Below are 21,507 nucleotides of genomic sequence, written 5' to 3'. Positions count from 1 at the left end.
CAATATTAAAAAAGAGGAAAAGTAACATTTTAGTCTCATTCTGTCACTGGCAATCCCCAGATATAATTTTTAATCGCCCAATCCCACAGTAACAAAATGATGAAATTAATGCTCAGCGCCTGATTAACCGTGTTGATTAACAGACGTGAACGAATGCGAGAGAAATCCTTGCGGCGAAAACGCTGAATGCAGCGACACGATCGGCAGTTTCGTATGCAGTTGCAAGGCGGACTACACTGGGGATCCGTTTAAGGGATGCAGCGGTTAGCAACTGAGATTATAGTTTTTCCATGAATTAATTACACTAATTGCTTGTTAAATTTGAGATTTTAAAACGGTACAAGGCAACAAGATATTATTATATTTTCTTCAGCGTTAATTCTTCTCTTCTATCCGTTGAACTTCGATATTGTTTCTCTGTTTCTCAGATATCGACGAATGCACAGCATTAGAGAACCCTTGTGGAAGGTATGCGATTTGCAAGAACACGGATCCTGGTTACAATTGCGTCTGTCCTCCGGGATATAGTGCCAATCCCAATCCGACAGTCGCTTGTGAACAGGTAATTACGTTAATTTTTTGTCACTTTACTATGTCTTTTTTAGCGAATTTTTCTGAGATTGGAAAATGTTCATTATTTTTAACCATTTTTTTTTTACTAAAATTTCATGGCATCACGTAATCTTTATTATACTTAACTACTTTACCATTTTTGTTTCTCTCTCTATTCATCAACTGTGAAATTACAAAATGTTCAGACCGACGTGACAACACTTTGCAAATCAAACTTCGACTGCGTGAACAACGCCGAGTGTATCGAAGATCAGTGCTTCTGCAAGGACGGGTTCAAAGCCATTGGAGCCGAATGTGTGGACGTTGACGAATGTCTTTCGAACCCTTGTGGACCTGCATCGATTTGCAGCAACACTAGGGGCAGTTATCACTGCGAATGCGAGTCTGGCTTCGTTGGAACTCCGCCACACATACCTTGTAAAGGTAAATAAGTTTCGAATAATCGTGATGAAAGAATAATGTTAATTATAGACAGACATCTATAAATATGATTTTATAGCACCGTGTGACGAAGTAACTTGTGGAGATCATGCGTACTGCAAGGCAGATGGCCACGAAGCTTATTGTATCTGCGAGGATGGCTGGACTTTTAATCCGAATGACATTGCAGCTGGATGCGTTGGTAAGTGCTTTGAAATGTTGTTAAAAATGATTAATATTTCAGCATTTTTATGGATAATCAATAATACTTGAATTCTCTTTAAATTAGATATAAACGAATGTGACGCGATAAATGGTCCTTCGGGACGTTGCGGTAAAAATGCCATCTGTACCAATACTCTGGGTGGATTTAGTTGCCAGTGCAAACCTGGATTTTCTGGAAACGCCTTCAAACAATGCATGGGTATACTATAAAATTCGATAATTTTGAAAATTCGAGAACAGACAATAAAAATTTACTATGTCATTATCCTATATTATTAAGATGTCTGTATTAGCGCTGATGTTTTATTGTCGATTTAAAATAGACGTAGACGAATGTGGCAGACCAGATGCTTGTGGCCACGGGGCTACATGCACCAACACCGAGGGATCTTATTCCTGCACCTGTCCAGAAGGGACCATTCCAGATCCCGATCCTTACATCAAGTGTGTGGGCATAGTTACCTGCGAAGTCGATGGTGATTGCCCCGGAAACGCCATTTGTGATCCACAGAAACGTTGTCTGTGCCCAGAACCCAATGTTGGAAACGACTGTAGACGTGAGTGAATTTTCTAGTCGAAACATCGAATCGTTATAGAATTTTTCTCTCAATTTAAGTTTAAAACTAATATTCTAGTTATGAAACCAGTCCTGACATCAGGAAACTGTATAGAATATTTTACGCTATTTTATTTTACGGAATCTTTTCCTACAGTTTTCACAAAGAATTCTAATATTTTTTGAATAACTTTTTTCATAAAATCAGACCCGTGCGAAGACTTATCTTGCGGACCAAACGCCCACTGTATGCTGTCAAACGACGTGGCCACGTGTTTGTGTCGCAGTGGTTACACAGGAAAGCCAGGAGTGAAGGGCGGTTGCAGAGACATTGACGAATGCGCCATTAATCCGTGTCCTCAAGGAGCGATCTGTAATAACGAGCCAGGATCATTTTCCTGTCAATGTCCCAGTGGCACCACAGGTGATCCTTACAGTGGTGGTTGTCAAGAATCGAAGGCTCCTCATGTATGCGGACCAAGTACTCCGTGTCCTGCTGGAGAACAGTGCATCAAGGATGAATTCGTGGGGAGCAGCGTTTGTATTTGTCAGAGAGGATATACTAGGGATCATGAATCTGGTAAATGTAGAGACATTAACGAATGTATGGAACTCAGAGATAAACCTGCCTGCGGTGTTAACGCCATTTGTAAGAATTTACCTGGGAGCTACGAGTGCCAGTGTCCGCCTGGATTTAATGGAAATCCTTTCTCCCTTTGCGAAGGTAACGTACTTTTGTTTTTAACATTTGCAAGATTTATTAACACTAGAAAGATCGGTTTACAATGTGTACTTAAATACACTGCAGATCGCATATGTATTTCAAATCGTCACGATTCGAAATGATTCAATCCTGTGTTAGAAGAATATGAAATCCGGCGTAACCATTTGACAATAATTACAGAATGCAACAGTATCGAGTGTCAATGCCAGCCTCCGTATAAGATCGTCAATGGGAAATGTATGTTGGCCGGATGTTCCAAGGGAGAAAAATGTCCCAGTGGTGCAGAATGTATCACCATTGCTGGAGGAGTCAGCTACTGCGCTTGTCCCAAAGGTTACACTACCAAGGCTGATGGTTCTTGCGAAGGTTTATATCAAAATCTTCATTCTTCTTCGACCAATCAACTTCATTTACGTTATCAACATAACCGAAACGAACGATGCAATAACATTCACTTGCAGATATAAACGAGTGTATCGTTGGACACCAAGTATGTGGCTACGGAGCAGAGTGCGTAAACCTGCCAGGATCTCATCAGTGCGTTTGTCCACACGGTTATGGCGGAGACCCATACAACGGTCTGTGTTCTCCGGCTCAGAAAAGATGCACAAGCGACAACGAATGTAAAGCCAACGAGAAATGCGTGCAGCCTGGTGAATGTGTTTGTCCACCGCCATTTTACACGGATCCTCTCGATGGAAACCTTTGCAAGAGTAAGCGTCTCCATATGAAACACTATGCTCAATATCTGATTCGAGAAATTCGCGAGAATCATTTTAAATTATTGTTCACACATTTTTCATACATTTCTTAAATACACATACATGTTCTCTTTTTAATTTCCAGATCCTTGTGACCGGTTCCCATGCGGTATAAACGCAAAATGTACACCAAGCGATCCACCGAGGTGTATGTGCGAGGCTGGTTACGAAGGTGATCCTCAACACGGTTGTGTGGACGTGAACGAGTGTGCTAATAATCCCTGTGGTCACGGTGCCTACTGTATTAACACCAAGGGCGATCACATTTGCGAGTGTCCAAAGGGAACAGTGGGCGATCCTTACGGCGGTGGTTGTACTAGAGTCGCTGTGGCTAAGAACGAATGTTCTTCTAACGACGATTGCGACAATATCTTCGCTTGTGTCAATGGAAGATGCGTGAACCCTTGTGACAATATACCTTGTGGACCAAACGCATACTGCGAGCCTGATAAACATGCTGCCTGGTGTCGATGTGTAATTGGATTTGTGGAAGGCAAGAACAACGAGTGTGTTTCACGTGAGTATTATATCTTTATGTAATCTTTTAGCGCGTTATGTTCTTTAAGTGATTTCTCATACAGTCGTGTTTCTTACTATCCGTAATTTGTCTTAAAGCACGATCTTTTTGATTCATCGGAACGAGATGGTTTAGTGAACCTCCGATTACTACGCTAAATATTTTGAAGTTTTCATTAGTAGTTAGTATATATAATTAGTACTTTCTTCGGTTCATTCAGAGAGAATTGAGACTGAGGAAGGTCCGAACGTTAACGTTAAACAATCGCGATATTTTACATGATTGTTTTAGTATACCCAAAAAAGAATTGTAATAAATGATTTTACAGAGTGCGATGGTTTCGTGTGTGGCTCTGGAGCACAGTGTATCGTGAGTTATAGTGGACCAACGTGCAAATGTATCGAAGGTTTCATGGGGAATCCGTTCCCTGGTGGTCAGTGTCAACCGGACGTTTGTTCTCCAGAAGTTCCCTGCGCAGAACCAAGCGTGTGCATAAGTGGAAGGTGTAAACGTCGATGCGAAGGCATAGTCTGCGGGGTTGGTGCATCTTGTGACCCAGCGACGAATAAATGCGTGTGCAATCCTTATTTCATTGGAAATCCGGATCTCCTCTGTATGCCACGTAAGTGTTACACGAAATGACGATTAAAGATTGATCGAGCCTCTCGTCAGAGAGCATATCGATCAATTCCATTTTTTCTAAGTTTCTCAATTTAATATATTTTTCGTAATTTGATAGCGATTAATCCAGCTGTCTGTGATCCTGCTTGTGGCTCTAACGCTCACTGTGAATATACGTTGCAAGAATCTAAGTGTGTGTGCAATCCTGGTACCAGTGGAAATCCGTATCATGGTTGTGGTGTGCAACAAAAATCTGATTGCTCCACTGCTTTGTGTGGCAAGGATGCACATTGTAATGCTGGACCGAATGCTGTTGAATGTTTGTGTCCGCCTGGATACGCTGGAAATCCGTATATTCAGTGTCATGGTACGTATTATTGAAGCAAAGTCACACTGCCCTTCCTTAAATTTTGGCAGAAAGTTCAAGAATTTTATAGTAACTAAAAAAGATATCAATCCATTTTTAAATCGTTTATACCCATTTGTAAAAGCCTTTAAAGAAGATTCGAAGATAATACAATAATGGAGGGAAATTTTATTAATTTCTTCAGATATCAACGAGTGTAATGGAAACGCGTGTGGGAGCAACGCAGTATGCATCAACACTATCGGCAGCTACGACTGTCGCTGTAAAGAAAGTTACTTCGGCAATCCCTTCATCGGTTGCCAACAGGTCCAGGTCGGTCCTTGCACCGATCCATCAAGCTGCACTTGCAGTGACTCGGTACCTTGTCCATTCGACTACAGCTGCGTGTCTGGCAAATGCATAAATCGCTGCAGCGATGTAAAATGCGGACCCAGATCAGTCTGCCAGGATGGAGCTTGCGTGTGTCCACCTGGTTATAGTGGCAATCCCAACGACTTGATCAAAGGTTGTTATCTTCACGGTCACTGCTCTAACGATCTCGATTGTGAACCTCAACAGATCTGCTTCCAAGTTGGGAAAGGTGTTAGGAAATGCGTAGACGCGTGCAGCAAGTTACAGTGTGGTCCAAACGCATTATGTATCACCCAGAATCACGTGTCTTCGTGTCTCTGCGTCGATGGATACAAGGGAAATCCTAGCAATCTCGTAGAAGGCTGTAAACCATTTAAATCAGTGGTAACACCAAGATGTGAACACGATTCAGATTGTTCTGAAGGTTCTTTCTGTATTCTTCTGGACGGTGGTGTCCGCGAATGTGTAAATCCATGTAGCAAAGTAGTCTGTGGTGCTCACCAGAAGTGCGAGCCTGATATAATTCCTGGTCACGCTACTTGCAAGTGTCAAGACGGCTACGAATGGAATCCGATACTATCCTCCTGCGAAAAACCATCTGTCCCTGATTGTATCTCCGACGATGATTGTCACACTACAGAAGCTTGTAGGCCAGACGCTCTTGGTGTATTAAAGTGTGTCTCTATTTGTAAAAGTTTCACCTGTGCGATTAACTCCCAGTGCATGGCGGAGAGACATCGAGGTCGCTGTGAGTGTTTGCCTGGTTTTATCGGCAATCCAAACGATCGTCAAGGATGTCAAACACCTAGGAAAGACCAGTGTTCCACTGACAGCGAGTGTCCAGAGGATCAAACCTGTAGAAGCACCAAAGAAGGTCTTCTGACCTGTCAACCAGTCTGCAATTTCGTTTCGTGCGGTCCAAATGCTTTGTGTGTGGTGCATAATCACGTAGCTAATTGTGAATGTCCACCTGGCCTCTACGCTGGTGATCCCAATGACGTTGTAAAAGGATGTCGAGCTGTTCCATGCGTGTATAACATCGACTGTCCACCCACTCAGCTTTGCAATAGATTGACGCACACTTGTTACGATGCTTGTGATGAAAATGCTTGCGGTGTGAACGCTGTTTGCATCGCGGATGATCATAGGGCAATTTGTCAGTGTCCTCCAGGGCTGAAGCCTAATCCTGTTCCTGACGTCGAGTGCGTTCCTCTTGAAGCTTGTCATCCGAATCCTTGCCATGAAACAGCTCTCTGTGTTCCTGGACCATCCAGCAATCCTGTTTGTCAGTGTCCACCAAATTTTGTCGGGGATCCTTACGTGAAAGGCTGTCAACCGGAAGGATATTGCGCCAGTGTCAAGGATTGTCCTGTGCATTCCATTTGTCACAATCATCGATGCGCCAATCCTTGTGAAAACGCCTGTGGATTGAATTCTATTTGCGATATTATCAATGGCCAACCCACTTGCAAGTGTATTCATAAGTTTATTCCATCTTCAAAGGGTCCGCAGGATGGTTGCGTCCGCGCCACGAATTATTGCAACGTCGACGCTGATTGCGTAGAGAGCATCTGCCTTGAAGGACAGTGTATAGGTAAGATTTGTCTTTCCGATCAATTAATGCCAGAATTATCGATTTGTAGCATCGCGTGTACTACTCTTCGGCAATATGTGCCAATGGAAATTAGAATTTAGACGAGCAAGGAAAAAATTGCTGGAAAAGATACGAAATTCGTAATTTTGACGAGTTTTCTAGTAGTTCTAATAATAAATACGAATTTACTGTGCGAAATGTGATTGATTTTATTAAGAAAGATGTTGGTTGTTGTAGCTGTTTGTCGAGCGATTACCGACTGCTCTGCTGGTGAAAAGTGCGTGGATAGTAAGTGTATGGTACCTTGTGTTACTCATACACAGTGCCAAACTGATCAGGCTTGCGTTAACGGAATGTGCATTCTGGGATGTCGAAGCAATAAGAACTGTCCTTCGACGGAATCCTGTATCGACAACAAGTGTCAAGGTATCGAGGCGTGAAAAATTAATTTAACCCTTTGATAGATTCCAACCATCCGACGTGAATAACGAACGATTTTCCAATATTTTGTTCAGATCCATGCAAGAGGAAAGACGTTTGCGGTCCAAACGCGATCTGCAGCTGCACAAATCACGCTACCACTTGCACCTGTCCCCTTGGATTCCACGGAAATCCCACACCCCAACAAGGTTGCGTCAGAGTGCCGAATATTTGCGAAGGCCCTCAAGATTGCCCCAGTCAGCATCTGTGTGTCTCCGGATTCTGTCAATGTCAATGCAGCGAACAGGACAACTGTGCCGAAGGAGAACGCTGCAAGAACGGAATATGCATGAAAGTGTGCTACGGCGATAGTAATTGTTTGCCAGGTGAATTGTGCATCGATGGAGTTTGCGAAGTAGGTTGCACCTCTGACGTTGGTTGCAACGATAACGAGGTGTGCATCAACAACAAATGCAAGTAAGTATCGAATATAATATGGCTACTTTGGGAAGATAGTGGCAATAGTGCAAAATTGGATCAATTTGTATAATATTTTTATGAACTCAAGTCATAATCGTTTATACTTGTTCTAAAATACTTTCTATCATTCTTATTTATAATTATTCTTAATCATTTCGTAAAATTCCTGTCGACAATTGTAAATTTTTTTCTTTAGATGCAGCCACGGATTCATTGCTGGACCAGAACACTGTCTGGACATCAACGAGTGTGACGATCAACCGTGTCACTCGAGCGCAGAGTGCGTCAATCTTCATGGATCTTATCGCTGCGTCTGCCCACAAGGCACAGCTGGTGATCCTGTGGGAACAGGTTGTGTAATTCCTCACCAGTGCACCGTACACGCAGATTGTGCCGATTCACAGGCTTGCGTCCAACATAATTGCACCGATCCTTGCTCTCTGGTTGACTGTGGTCTCAACACTATTTGCTCCGTTTTGGATCACACGGCTGCCTGTCAATGTCAGCCTGGTTACATTGGGGATTCTTCAGGGTGCTTCAAAGTGGAATGTCTTTCTAACAACGATTGCTCTATAGACAAATACTGCAATCAGGATACTAACAAATGCAGCAGTAAGTAGCGACATACGTGTAATTTTACAAATGGTGTATGTTAATTATTGATCTGTTTGGTAATCGGCGTTCTTTTCTCATAGATCAAACATAAAGTGATAGTTACTCTCTTATACTTATCGACAATTCATTTATTCAGGTCCTTGTAATCAAGTGGACTGTGGATACGGCAACTGCATAGCGTCCGATCATTCTGGAATATGCAAATGTTATCCTGGTTTTGAGCTAGCGGGTGACATTTGCGTGGACATTGACGAATGTTTGAAGAATCCTTGTCACTCCTCCGCGGTGTAAGTTACCTCACTATATTCTTTATTTCAGATTTCAATCGAGTTTGCGATAAAAATATTACAATATTTTTCATAGTTGTCAAAATACGGAAGGCTCTTACGCTTGCATCTGTCCTCATGGTTTGGTCGGAGATCCTTTCAAATCTGGTTGCAAACAACCGGGAGACTGCTTCACGGACCTTGATTGCCCAAATACTGCTGCTTGCATTGATAATAGATGCACCAATCCTTGCGACGTATCACCGGATAGTCATTCGTGCGGAAGAAATGCCGAATGTTTCGTTCATGATCACGTTCCACTTTGCAGATGTCCTGATCAGACCACTGGCAATCCGACAGTAAGTATAAGTTACGAATAGAAAGAATGATTTGATTTAGAGTTGACTTTTGTTGGTTCGTTTAAATTACTGGAACACGTAGTTATTCTTTCATTGCTCAATCGTCCGAAGAAAATTTCGTTTGTTAATTGTGCTCGTTTGTTCCTGTTTCTGAATTTTAGACGGAATGTGTTCACTTAGAATGCAACTATCACAGCGACTGCAGTCCTTCCGACGCATGTTACAATCACAAGTGCGTCGATCCTTGTTCTCTTGCAAACGTATGTGGACAAGGAGCAGATTGTTCTTCTTTAAATCACAGTGCAGTGTGCACGTGTCAACCTGGCGGTACTGGCGATCCTAATTTAGGTTGTACACCTGTTCAATATTGTAAATCGGACTCCCAATGTGCTACTGGTTCAGCTTGCAATGGAGGAATATGCACTGGTAAATGAAAGAACATATTCTAAGAAGATTTAATTTAACGTACTGAATTCTTGAAAATTCTCTAAATTTCATATTCTTACAGCCCTTTGTGGAAGCACGAGGGATTGTATCGGCGACCAGCTTTGCATCAATGGTCTCTGTCAGCCCACCTGCAAGAGCAACTCCAGTTGCCCCGAGTACCAATACTGTCACAACAACATCTGCGTACAAGAATTACGTTGCATATCCGACGATGACTGCTCTTACGACGAAAGATGCATCAAGAACAACATTGGACAAGCAGAATGTCAGAAAGCTTGCGATCTACTCCTCTGTGGACGCAACGCCGAGTGCAAAGCGGACAATCACGTTGGAGTTTGCTCTTGCAAGCCTGGATTCTTCGGAAATTCGAAAGACGACAAGATTGGATGCCAATCTATCGAATGTGAGGTCAACGACGACTGCAGCGGAGAGAAGATTTGTGACACGCACAAGTGCAGGATCGCTTGTTTAGCTCACAATCCTTGCGGCGTCAATGCTATTTGCACAGCAGAGAAACACGTTCAAGTAATTAATTAATCACTCGATCATGCGTCACGTTCGAAATTTTACAAGAGATAATTGTGTTGTACATGTTATTTATCGTTTCTCAGATTTGTACGTGTCAACCGGGTTACACTGGAGAGCCAACTCATGGATGTCAATTGATCGATTATTGTTCGGATCAACCTTGCGCACCTGGCGCTGTGTGTGAAAATTCCAGAGGGTCCTATAGATGTCACTGTCAACAGGGAATGGTTGGAGATCCTTATAATGGCGGTTGTCAGCCACCGGTAGAATGTCTGCAGGACGGAGACTGCCCACTGACTGCAAAATGTATAAACGTCAACAACGTACCCAAATGTTTCGGTAGGTTTATGAATCTTAAACATTGAAAAGGATATTTTTTGATAATTATCTCCTAATATCAAAGACAGAGACTAAAAATCAATTTGCGCAACGATTAGCCGGTAATTCTAACTTTTTGTCCGTTGTTGCAGATGTCTGTTCACGTACACAGTGTGGACCAAACGCAGACTGTGTGGCCACTTACCACGCAGGAGCCTGTCAGTGCCGGTCCGATTACGAGGGTGATCCGAACAATCTAAGTATAGGCTGTCGACCTAAACCGGTTGTTTGCACGTCAGCCGTGGACTGTTCGCCCAATACCTACTGTTACGAGGGAATCTGTCGACGTGAGTATCGTCTAACGAGCCAGAGCAGTTCGTCCGCTTCTTTATTTGCTATACGATGGGTTAAGAGCAACGTGATCTGAAATTCTTGTAGCGTCCTGCCAATCGGACGAAGAATGCAACCTGTCAGATGTGTGTCTCAATGGACAGTGCTTGGATCCTTGCAACGTGAAGGCCGCGTGCGGAATAAATGCGGAATGCAACGTGAAGAGTCACATTAAACAATGCAGCTGTCCACCTGGGTTCACCGGTAACTCGGAAGTAGAATGTGTCAGATGTAAGTGAGAAATTTTGTCCTGGAGATACTTTAAAACAAGGATCTTCGAAGGGAAAACGTTGTAAGTGATACAATCTTATAATATTCACCCTTTCCAGTACCCGTGTCCTGCAGAGACACCAACGACTGTAACGATGGCAACACTTGTCGCGACAACGTGTGTCTTCCAATCTGCACTAGCGACAACGAGTGCGCCTTCAACGAAAAATGCGTCCAAGGAAATTGCCTTCTCACCTGCAGGCTCGACAACGACTGTTTCTTGGGTCACATCTGTCTGCACAACATGTGTGCGTTTGGTTGTCGCGCGGACGAGGACTGCAACGCGAACGAAGCTTGCATCACGAACAAATGCATCAATCCTTGCGAAGCCACTCCTTGTGGGCCAAACGCTAAATGCACAGTATTTAATCAACGAGCCACCTGTTCGTGTCCAGCAGGCTTCATGCCGAATCCAACTGCAAAAGTGGCTTGTTTAAGATCGCCTGGACCCGTTTGTCAAGCAAACAGGGACTGTGCGACAGGAACAGCTTGTATTGGAGGACTGTGCACTCCTGTCTGTTCTACAGACTTAAATTGTTTGAGTAACGAACGTTGTGACCCTTCGGGAATCTGTAAATCGTTGTGCAGAAGAGACGAAGATTGTAGAAGCGGAGAGATTTGCGAGGGATTGGTTTGTGTCATTGGATGTCGCGCTGACGTGGAGTGCCAGGAGAATTTCGCTTGTTTGAACAACCAGTGTCAAGGTAAGAAGCTTCGATAGTGGAGTTTATCTTTTTCCATTCGTATCCATACTATGTATATGAATATTAAAATATTGAGGTCGTACGTAAAAGAAAGAGTTTTGAAGTTCACAATATTATATAAAATACTTGCAAAGATAAAGATATTTATAAAAAGAAAGCTTTAGGAAGTATCTGTATTAGATAATAAACCTACGAACATAGCCACAGAACTTACTATAATAATTAATTATTCTAACATGTAATAAATATAGAAAAATTCTACTAACTAAAACCATAGAAACGTCGTTAACACGATTGAATTAGACTGTAGACGTAGTTTCATCCGTATCTCATAGATCCTTGCTCTCTTCCTGATGTTTGCGGAGTGAACGCCAAGTGTGCGGTCGTAAATCATCAGAAACATTGTTCCTGTCCGGCACCATTAGTCGGTGATCCTCTAATTGGTTGTAAACAGGCGTTCCTGCCTTGTAGCAACGAAGAGGAATGCGCTACTGGTCAGACTTGTTACGGAAGATCTTGTTACGCCACATGCAAAAGGTAAGCCGATTAAGCATTTAAGCGACGTGATTGTTTCTTGCCTTTTTTTGCGAGTTGATTTACTATGTTATTTGAAATTATCTTGCAGCGACGCTAATTGTCTAAGCGACGAACGTTGCGACGGAGGAATTTGCAAAGCCATTTGCAACAGTGACGATCATTGCGTGGCTAATCAGATCTGTCAAAATAGGCTGTGTGACATCGGATGTCGCAGCGATAATACTTGTCCCAACGACGAGTCCTGCGTGAACAATAAGTGTAAAAGTAAGTAGAATGCAATTAAAACGTAAAGATACCCATGTAACACGTTTGATTAATCTTGGTTATGTCTTTTATTTTTGTATAGATCCTTGTGAGGGTGGCAAGGCTTGCGGAGAATGCGCCGGTTGTCGCGTTGTAAATCACGTGGCACAATGCAGTTGCCCAGCCAATTATTATGGAAACGCTTTGATCAGTTGCGCGAAATCTATGATTCCCTGCGATGGCACTTGTGAGTGCGATGAAATTGGTTTTTGCACGAAGAGCTGCTATAGTCAGGATCAATGTTCTTGCGGGGAAGTTTGTCACTCTGAAAAGTGTCGCATCAAGTGTGATGTTAACAATTATTGTCCAAAGGTACCGTCTTTAGAAAATTTCAGATCCTCTATTTTTAATTATAATATTCTCTTATTGAATCATTTACGAATTAATTCGATGCTCTTTGCCCATAATTTCATAAAATCTTGAACACGAATATAAATGAATCCCAAAGAAACAGATCATTGGCATTAAAATTCTATTACTAAATCAATTACCAATTAAGTCGACGTTTTTTCTTCACAATCTAGACTGTAAATATTGATTCACGTAAAACTTCAACACAGAAACGAATGAATTCTAAAAAAAAGTATTATTTTAATGGAAATTCTATCATTAAGTTACCAATGTAGCTTTCGTAAACCTTAAACACAATTTTAGTAAATTGTGCACAGAAAAATGAATTAATTCTTATTAACTATAAATATATTGTTTGATTTACAGGGATACGTTTGCGACCAAGGACTATGCCTCATTGGTTGCCGCACTTATTCCGACTGTCCTTCCTCCTTATCCTGCGTCAGTGGTCAGTGCGAGGATCCATGCTCAGCTAATGGATCTCCCTGTGGAACCAACGCACTGTGTCGTGTTTCGAATCACAGAGCAGTGTGCTTATGCCCAGAAGGATATCAGGGAGAACCCAGTCAAGAATGTTACCAATTGGAATGTCATCATGACGACGACTGTGAGGCCAACAAACGATGCAGCGAGGATGGCGTTTGCACAAATCCTTGCTTGCAACATGGTGTTTGCGGCTTCAACGCACAGTGCAGAGTAGTTAACAGGAAGGCTCAGTGCTCTTGTCCACCCGGACACTACGGAAATCCTAAGATCAACTGTAAGAAAGGTAATGGAAATTGCTCTTCCACTTTTTTCTTTTTCCTTTTTCGTAGAATTGATTTTTCTAAATATAATATTTTGTACGATGCGTTTTAGGTGGAGACGAGTGCTTAAGGAGACCGTGCGGCGTGAATGCGAAGTGCAGAGAGACTCTGAATGGATTTGAATGTACTTGCGATCCTGGATGCCACGGAGATCCTCATCAAGCTTGCATCTGCGACGGAGGAGAGCTGTGCAAGGATATGCGTTGCGGAGTGAACGCTGCATGCAGGATTTATAAGAATCAACCACAGTGCTACTGCCCATCGAATTATCCCTCCGGAGATCCGACGCAGGCGTGTAAGTATTTGTATAATAGATCGATTGTAACGATTTTTCATTATTAGTTATAAATTGTCATTGTTCGATAGTTATGATTTCTTATTACAATTCAGAGAAGTTAGCGTTTGCAATGATTATGAATGTCACTTATACTAGTCGTCAAGCTTAACTTCTAAAAGAATTCTTTTCTTTTCATTAAAATTGTTTCTAATACAATCTATTGCAATGAAAAACAAAAGAACATTTCATTATCGACCGATCTTTTCTCTTTATTTTCTTAACTTTCACGTGTGCCTAATTTTTTATTACGAGCACAGGTAGCGCAGACAAGAGTTTAGGGGACTGTCGCACGAACGGTTGCGGTAAAGGGGCTGAATGCATACGAGACGGTGCGATATTCGTATGCAGATGTCCACCGGGTACCAGTGGATCGCCGGATATCGAGTGCACCACAGGTAAGAGACGGCCTACTAACTGTTTAACCGGGCAGATCGATTAATTTTCCATGTACAGCATTTTGTGACTAGCGAGCAATACTGACGAAACAGAGGAACATGGTCCGTAGAATAACCATGTATTATCGTCTTTAGTAGGACTTGAAGTAATACCATTAGAATGTATTAATCCAGTGAATCGTTTAACAATCGAGAGACAGATGTGATTGGACCAGTTTTTTAGACGATTCTATTATAACGTACTTATTACTATACATATTGTACAATATACGATACAAAGATGTACGACACTGGATTTTACCCACAAAATGGTCGCGCGAGAAACATACATACCTGTACATATATATCTATACAGTTAGGCAATACTGTACATAATGTGCCGAGGAAAGGAGGAACACGTTTCACACATGTCTCACACATAACTATTCATATGTAGAATGTTTATTTCAGTATCCAATCTGTCTTGTGGAAACCGTGTTATATCCAGGAAAAAAATGCTTTAACGAAAATATGATATAAAAAAGAAACAAAAAAAAAAAAAAGATAACGGGATGAAAAAAAAGTAGAGACAGAGAGAGACGGCAAATATCTAAATTGCAACCGACATAGAGAAAAAAAAGGTACACATTTCACAGAGAATGAAACACCAGATGATCCGATTAATTTTTTTAGACCTAGGACTAATGATACAGATTGGGAACTGCGAAAGGGACATTCTCATATACCCATGCTTGTTATTTTTTTGCTGGATTTATCCACTGTTTTACATTATTTTCCCTCTTATTTTCTTTTGAATTCTGTGGGGGCTTGTGTTGTAAATATCGCTGCTTGCCAATTTATACGTATATATATACATATAATCGATTCGTTTCTCTGGACAACGAGAGGTATCCTGTCTCGTATTACGTCCCGGATAAAACAGTGTAAAAGTTCGGTTCTCTATTTTACTTCTTCACAAAAGCTACCCTACTTATTTCCGTATTACGAATACAAAGCATGTGGTTTATGTTATTTGTGAGAAAGTTTCTTTTCACAGTTCTTATAAATGCTTTTTTCTTTTTTTTTCCTGTCCCACCACCACCACCACCATCACCATCACCTACCGATTCTCCACCGTGTGACTCTACACCACGACTACTACACTACGACTCTCTCAAAAAACCAAAAAATCCAAAAAAAAAAAAAAAAAAAAAATCGAACAACAATAAAAAAATGAACCAATCGTGAAAATCGTGGGTTTGTCGGTGATCTAGAGCGCGAATGCACCAGCGACCTAGAGTGCCCCAATGAAAAAGCCTGCATAAACCTGCAATGCGTGGACCCGTGCGGTCTCCGCGGTGCCTGTGGGATCAACGCCCTGTGTCGTGTGGTTCTGCACAAGCCACGATGTTCCTGCCCTCAGTGTTATATCGGTATGCCTCACACGGCCTGTCATCCAGACCCCAAATGCGAAACGCTGAATCCCAGACCTACGCCGAACATCGGTTGCTCGTCCGATCGCGACTGTCCAGAGAGTCTATCCTGTCATTCTCGTACCGGAGAGTGTCGTGATCCGTGTCTAAGTTCACAATACACCTGCGAAGTAAATAAGAGATGCCAGGTGCGGAACCACAGGCCCATGTGCGTGTGCAAATACGGATTCGTCGTGAACGAGGTCGGGGAGCTGACCTGCGCCCCCGACACGTTGACATGCACGAGGGATTTCGACTGTCCGTCGAACGCCGCGTGCGTTAATGGAAAATGCCAGAATCCGTGTAACGTGAGAAAGAAAAAGCCGTGTCCGGCTGATAAAACCTGCGATGTCCTGGACCACCGTCCCGTCTGCATATGCACACAAAACTGCAATCCCTCCCTCTCCATTTGCCTGCGAGACAGTGGCTGCTCTCCAGACTTGGCGTGCCGCAACTATCGCTGCGTGGACCCATGCAGAAACTCCACCTGTCCGGCTGATGCCCCCTGTTACGTGGAGGAGCACAAGCCTATCTGCAAGTTCTGTCCCCCCGGCTTTGTGCCAGACACTAAATACGGATGCATGAAAGGTAAACACCATTTCTCACCACCTATCTCTCTCTCTACTCTATTCTCTCGCTCTCACGCTCTACAATTCTGTATTCTGTTCCTATATTTATTCTATATCTATAGAGCTCTGTCTTCGTTCCACTTTTTTGGATATATTATATATATATATATATATAAATAGCTGACACAAGTTACTATATTCTTTCACCGAATATTATTCACAACGATATATATATATCTGGAATATCTGTCTGACTCTTACTCGCCTATACTACTGTTATACTATACGCCTCACACCGAACATACCAGTTGCTACTTTTCAGGTTTCTTACCGTTCAAACGGTGGAATGACTCGATAACGTGGTTGCTTCGAATGTTTCAAAGAATACGGTTTGATCGATTTATATATTTTGTAAAATGAGAGTGTTCCAGCGTCTGAATGGAAAAATCAGATGTTTCAGGTTCCAATGCCACATATACAACTATTCATCCCGATACCTATACTCTCCTCTACTCTGCCGACGTCCTCACTGTTCAGCGATTATTATTTTCTCCGTTACATCTGTCTCTGTAAAGATCCTAATCGATTATATACTTCTGACCGATAGCTTGTCTATTTATTACGCGAGCATGCTTATATAACTTAATATTATTAATTCGTAGAGTGTGTTTTTTTTATATTATTTGAAGTAAGCCAGTAAATCGGACGTGATCGTAGTGATTAGTCTAGTCGAGAAAAGAGTGACGCTTGAGACATTTTCAGCTGCCTCTTTGAGCTACTTCGACCTATCTTGGCTCGTTCAGCGTGTTTATATTCTATTGTATTCGCAGCAGTACTTCACCACACGCCCGACCGTTTCTGCGAGTCCGATGACGACTGCAGCGACACAGAAGCCTGTGTCGATGGATCCTGCGTTGATCCTTGCGTCGGCCACTGTCGATCGACAGTTCGATGTCGGGTTAAAGCACACAGGCCTGTTTGTGGCTGCGACCAATACGATCACACTTGTACAAACACCACCACAACTATGCAAACTTTCGATTATTCGACACCAGAAATCTACGAGATGACTACACTTTCGACAACTACGCAATTTAATTTTGATATCACAGCATATACTTCTTCTACTATTACGGAGGAAAGTACAACGATTCCGTATTCGAGTGAAAGTACAGAATCTTCGAGCGGAAGTACAGAATCTTCAAGCGAAGTAACCACTGAAACTTCTGAGGCCCCTATGACAACTATACAAACTTTTAACTCTTCGACACCAGAAACTTACGGGATGACTACACTTTCAACAACTACGCAATCTAATTTTAATACCACAGCATATACTTCTACCGTTACGGAGGAAAGTACGATTCCGTATTCGAGTGAAAGTACAGAATCTTCAAGTGAAGTAGCCACTGAAACTTCTGAGGCTTCTATGACAACTATGCAAGCTTTCGATTATTCGACACCAGAAATCTACGAGATGACTACACTTTCAACAACTACGCAACCTAATTTTAATATCACAGCATATACTTCTACCGTTACGGAGGAAAGTACGATTCCATATTCGAGTGAAAGTACAGAATCTTCAAGTGAAGTAGCCACTGAAGCTTTTGAGGCCTCTATGACAACCATACAAACTTTTAACTATTCGACACCAGAAACTTACGGGATGACTACATCCTCAACAACTACGCAATCTAATTTTAATAACACAGCATATACTTTTTCTACTGTTATGGAGGAAAGTACAACAACCTCGTATTTCAGTGAAAGCACAGAATCTTCGAGCGAAGTAATCACTGGAATTTCTGAGACATCTATTATTCAAGAAAGTACATCCGTCTCCATGGAAAGCAAACCAACTTTAAGTACAACAGTAGCGGATGACGTATTTAAAACTTCCACGACGCTGACAACAGATGTCGAAGGTGTAGAAAGTACTACTGCTTCAGACATCTCAGAAGTGTTTACTGTTAAAGATATTTCCGAAGAAAGTACCGAAATTATTCCAACAGTGAAAGATATTGAATTCAGTAGTGAGAAATTTTCTAAGAGTGAGACAACTACTATGTCTTATGTTACTGAAATGACGTTTACTACGAATTTAATGAAAGAAACGAATGTAAGTACAGAAGTAACTGAACCGACAAAAGTGCAGATAGTCACTCCTGTTACATATGTTTATCCTCCAGATGAGACGTTGCCATTGGGTCATGTTGTTACTGTTACTCCGATATGTGTAGGTGAGTATACTACAGAAGTGCCAGAGATTACTGAATCGACAAGTACGTCTAGCAGTTTTATTGAGAATGTTACAATGGGTGAAAGTTCCAGTACAATGGAATTGATTACTGAGAATTTAAATATAGCAACGACAGAAAATGTAACATTGATAACTGTGACAGCAGAATATCCTCTGAAAGATGAAACAACAATTGAGTCAACGACAGAGACGTCGCAAATAACAGGGGAATATTCGACAGAGCCATTTTACCATTACACAACTTTAGAATCTCCTACGAGTAAATTGGAAACAACTACTGAAAGATCAACTGAACGATCTTTTGTAACAGATTTTTTCACGAAAGAACCTTCAGTAACAATGTATTCTACGGAAGAATCTTTGGAAACCTCAACGATTGAACAGCCACGAACAATAATGCAATATATTACGGATCAACCTTCTACAACTAGTCAGTTTTCTATCGAACAACAATCAACGACAACACAGTATTCAACAGAACAATCTTTTACAACTCTAAAGTATTCAACAGAATCACCATTGACAACTGATCAATATACCATTAAACAAGAATTAACAACAACGCAATATCCTGAAAAATCTTCTACAACTTCACAATATTCAACAGAACATCTTTCAACGACTGAACAATACACCGCGGAACAATCTACAACTAATGAATATGTCATCGAACAACAACCATCGACAATACAGTATTCAACAGAACTCTCAACTGAACATACCACGGAACAGCATTCAACAGTTCAACAATATTCTACGGAACAGCCACAAACAACTATACAATATTCCACGGAACACTTACGAACAACAACACAATACTCAACGGAACAACCTCCAACAACTATTGAATATTCCATCGAACAACAACCAACAACTATACAGTATTCAACAGAGCTTTCAACCACTGAACATATTACGGAACAACCTTCAACAGTTCAACAATATTCTACGGAGCAGCCACAAACAACTATGCAATATTCCACGGAACACCTACGAACAACAACGCAATATTCTACGGAACAACCTTCAACAACTAATCCATATTTCACCGAACAACAACCAGTAACAACACGGTATTCAACAGAACTCTCAACTACTGAACAGATCACGGAACAACCTTCAACAGTTCAACAATATTCTACGGAACAGCCACAAACAACTATACAATATTCCACGGAACACTTACGAACAACAACACAATACTCAACGGAACAACCCCCAACAACTATTGAATATTCCATCGAACAACAACCAACAACTATACAGTATTCAACAGAGCTTTCAACCACTGAACATATCACGGAACAACCTTCAACAGTTCAACAATATTCTACGGAACAGCCACAAACAACTATACAATATTCCACGGAACACTTACGAACAACAACACAATACTCAACGGAACAACCCCCAACAACTATTGAATATTCCATCGAACAACAACCAACAACTATACAGTATTCAACAGAGCTTTCAACCACTGAACATATCACGGAACAACCTTCAACAGTTCAACAATATTCTACGGAACAGCCACAAACAACTATACAATATTCCACGGAACACTTACGAACAACAACACAATACTCAACGGAACAACCCCCAACAACTATTGAATATTCCATCGAACAACAACCAACAACTATACAGTATTCAACAGAGCTTTCAACCACTGAACATATCACGGAACAACCTTCAACAGTTCAACAATATTCTACGGAACAACCTCCAACAACTAATCGATATTTCACCGAACAACAACCAACAACTATACAGTATTCAACAGAACTTTCAACCACTGAACATACCACGGAACAGCCTTCAACCATTCAACAATATTCCACGGAGCAGCCACAAACAACGATGCAATATTCCACAGAATACTTACGAACAACAACGCAATATTCAACGGAACAACCTTCAACAACTAATCCATATTTCACCGAACAACAACCAGCAACAACACGGTATTCAACAGAACTCTCAACTACTGAGGAACGTCCAACAATCCAACAGTATTCCACGGAACAGACACACACAACAATACAATATTCCACGGAACAACCTACAATAACTGTACCATACTCCACAGAGCTAGAACAATATTTCACAGAGTCATATCCCACATTAACAACTCCTATAAATACTCCAGGGCAGATACCTTGTGACCAAACCACCATCAATGATTCCGAATGTAATATCTGTTTGAACGATACGTGTCGGCCCGTGTGCTTCAACCTAACAGTGAACCAGAGTACACCTAATTGTAGCATACTCCCAGGTAAAAGATCTTTCTCGTCGGGAGTTATTATAAATGTGCTGTCCTCGTGTTCACCAATATATGTCAAACTATTCTCCAGTGTGACATCATCCGGTATCCAGATAAAAATTGGAGGCAACCAATTCTGGAGAGTTTTATTTCTTTTTTTAATTTTCTTGATCGACAGATCGTGCACGAATTGACGATCGTGATACATCCTGATCGATCAATTGTCCGTGGGAACAATGGAAAAATGGCATATTTGATAAATATTATATGTATAAATATAAGCGTAGTTGCAGTTTACCTCTGTAATTCAGTGCAGACAAGGACCTGCTGCATTAGCGCTCTTTTGCATGTTGTATATTATTTTTGCGCCTGTGCACGTTTTCTTCTTGCTTATCTATATGTAGTGATTAATTGTACTTTTTTGTGAAGTTGCAAGAAAGTTTAAAGGAAACTTTTAAAAACGTTTTCTATTCGAAATAGTTTTTAGATAATTCCCTTTATGTGATGTGGAAATGTGAAATGGAATGTTTCCTTTAAATGTAGCAAAACTAACGATTGTTTCTGGGCTTTACACATATAACACGAAAACCACTATATGTTTTAGAAATTAGGGGATTGTGTATACTATTTTCTGTGTTTATTGTTTTATTAGTTTTTTGTTTAGATATACGTGTATATTTTTTTTACATATATATTTTGAGAAATTTTTATTTAGAGAAG

General features: G+C 41.3%; 1 protein-coding gene across 1 annotated transcript in view; it reads left to right on the top strand.

Moving 5' to 3' along the window:
* Positions 1 to 21,507, top strand: part of LOC126864543 (uncharacterized) — a 118,252-nt gene that overhangs the window by 27,783 nt on the left and 68,962 nt on the right. The window contains 32 exon segments of the mRNA XM_050616001.1: positions 144 to 263; positions 429 to 562; positions 759 to 996; positions 1,073 to 1,195; positions 1,283 to 1,417; positions 1,542 to 1,775; positions 1,983 to 2,498; positions 2,679 to 2,864; positions 2,960 to 3,211; positions 3,345 to 3,776; positions 4,105 to 4,398; positions 4,516 to 4,764; positions 4,949 to 6,709; positions 6,947 to 7,135; positions 7,225 to 7,606; positions 7,806 to 8,221; positions 8,361 to 8,511; positions 8,588 to 8,849; positions 9,011 to 9,275; positions 9,358 to 9,821; positions 9,908 to 10,163; positions 10,295 to 10,489; positions 10,581 to 10,763; positions 10,862 to 11,506; positions 11,842 to 12,043; positions 12,132 to 12,307; positions 12,390 to 12,658; positions 13,064 to 13,466; positions 13,556 to 13,798; positions 14,098 to 14,235; positions 15,489 to 16,274; positions 17,089 to 20,799. Of these exon segments, the coding sequence (XP_050471958.1) occupies positions 144 to 263; positions 429 to 562; positions 759 to 996; positions 1,073 to 1,195; positions 1,283 to 1,417; positions 1,542 to 1,775; positions 1,983 to 2,498; positions 2,679 to 2,864; positions 2,960 to 3,211; positions 3,345 to 3,776; positions 4,105 to 4,398; positions 4,516 to 4,764; positions 4,949 to 6,709; positions 6,947 to 7,135; positions 7,225 to 7,606; positions 7,806 to 8,221; positions 8,361 to 8,511; positions 8,588 to 8,849; positions 9,011 to 9,275; positions 9,358 to 9,821; positions 9,908 to 10,163; positions 10,295 to 10,489; positions 10,581 to 10,763; positions 10,862 to 11,506; positions 11,842 to 12,043; positions 12,132 to 12,307; positions 12,390 to 12,658; positions 13,064 to 13,466; positions 13,556 to 13,798; positions 14,098 to 14,235; positions 15,489 to 16,274; positions 17,089 to 20,799 (14,010 nt within the window).

This window comes from Bombus huntii, chromosome 4, assembly GCF_024542735.1.
Source record: "Bombus huntii isolate Logan2020A chromosome 4, iyBomHunt1.1, whole genome shotgun sequence".
In the NCBI taxonomy this organism is placed as follows: domain Eukaryota; kingdom Metazoa; phylum Arthropoda; class Insecta; order Hymenoptera; family Apidae; genus Bombus; species Bombus huntii.
This window is presented reverse-complemented; position numbering and strand designations above follow the sequence as displayed.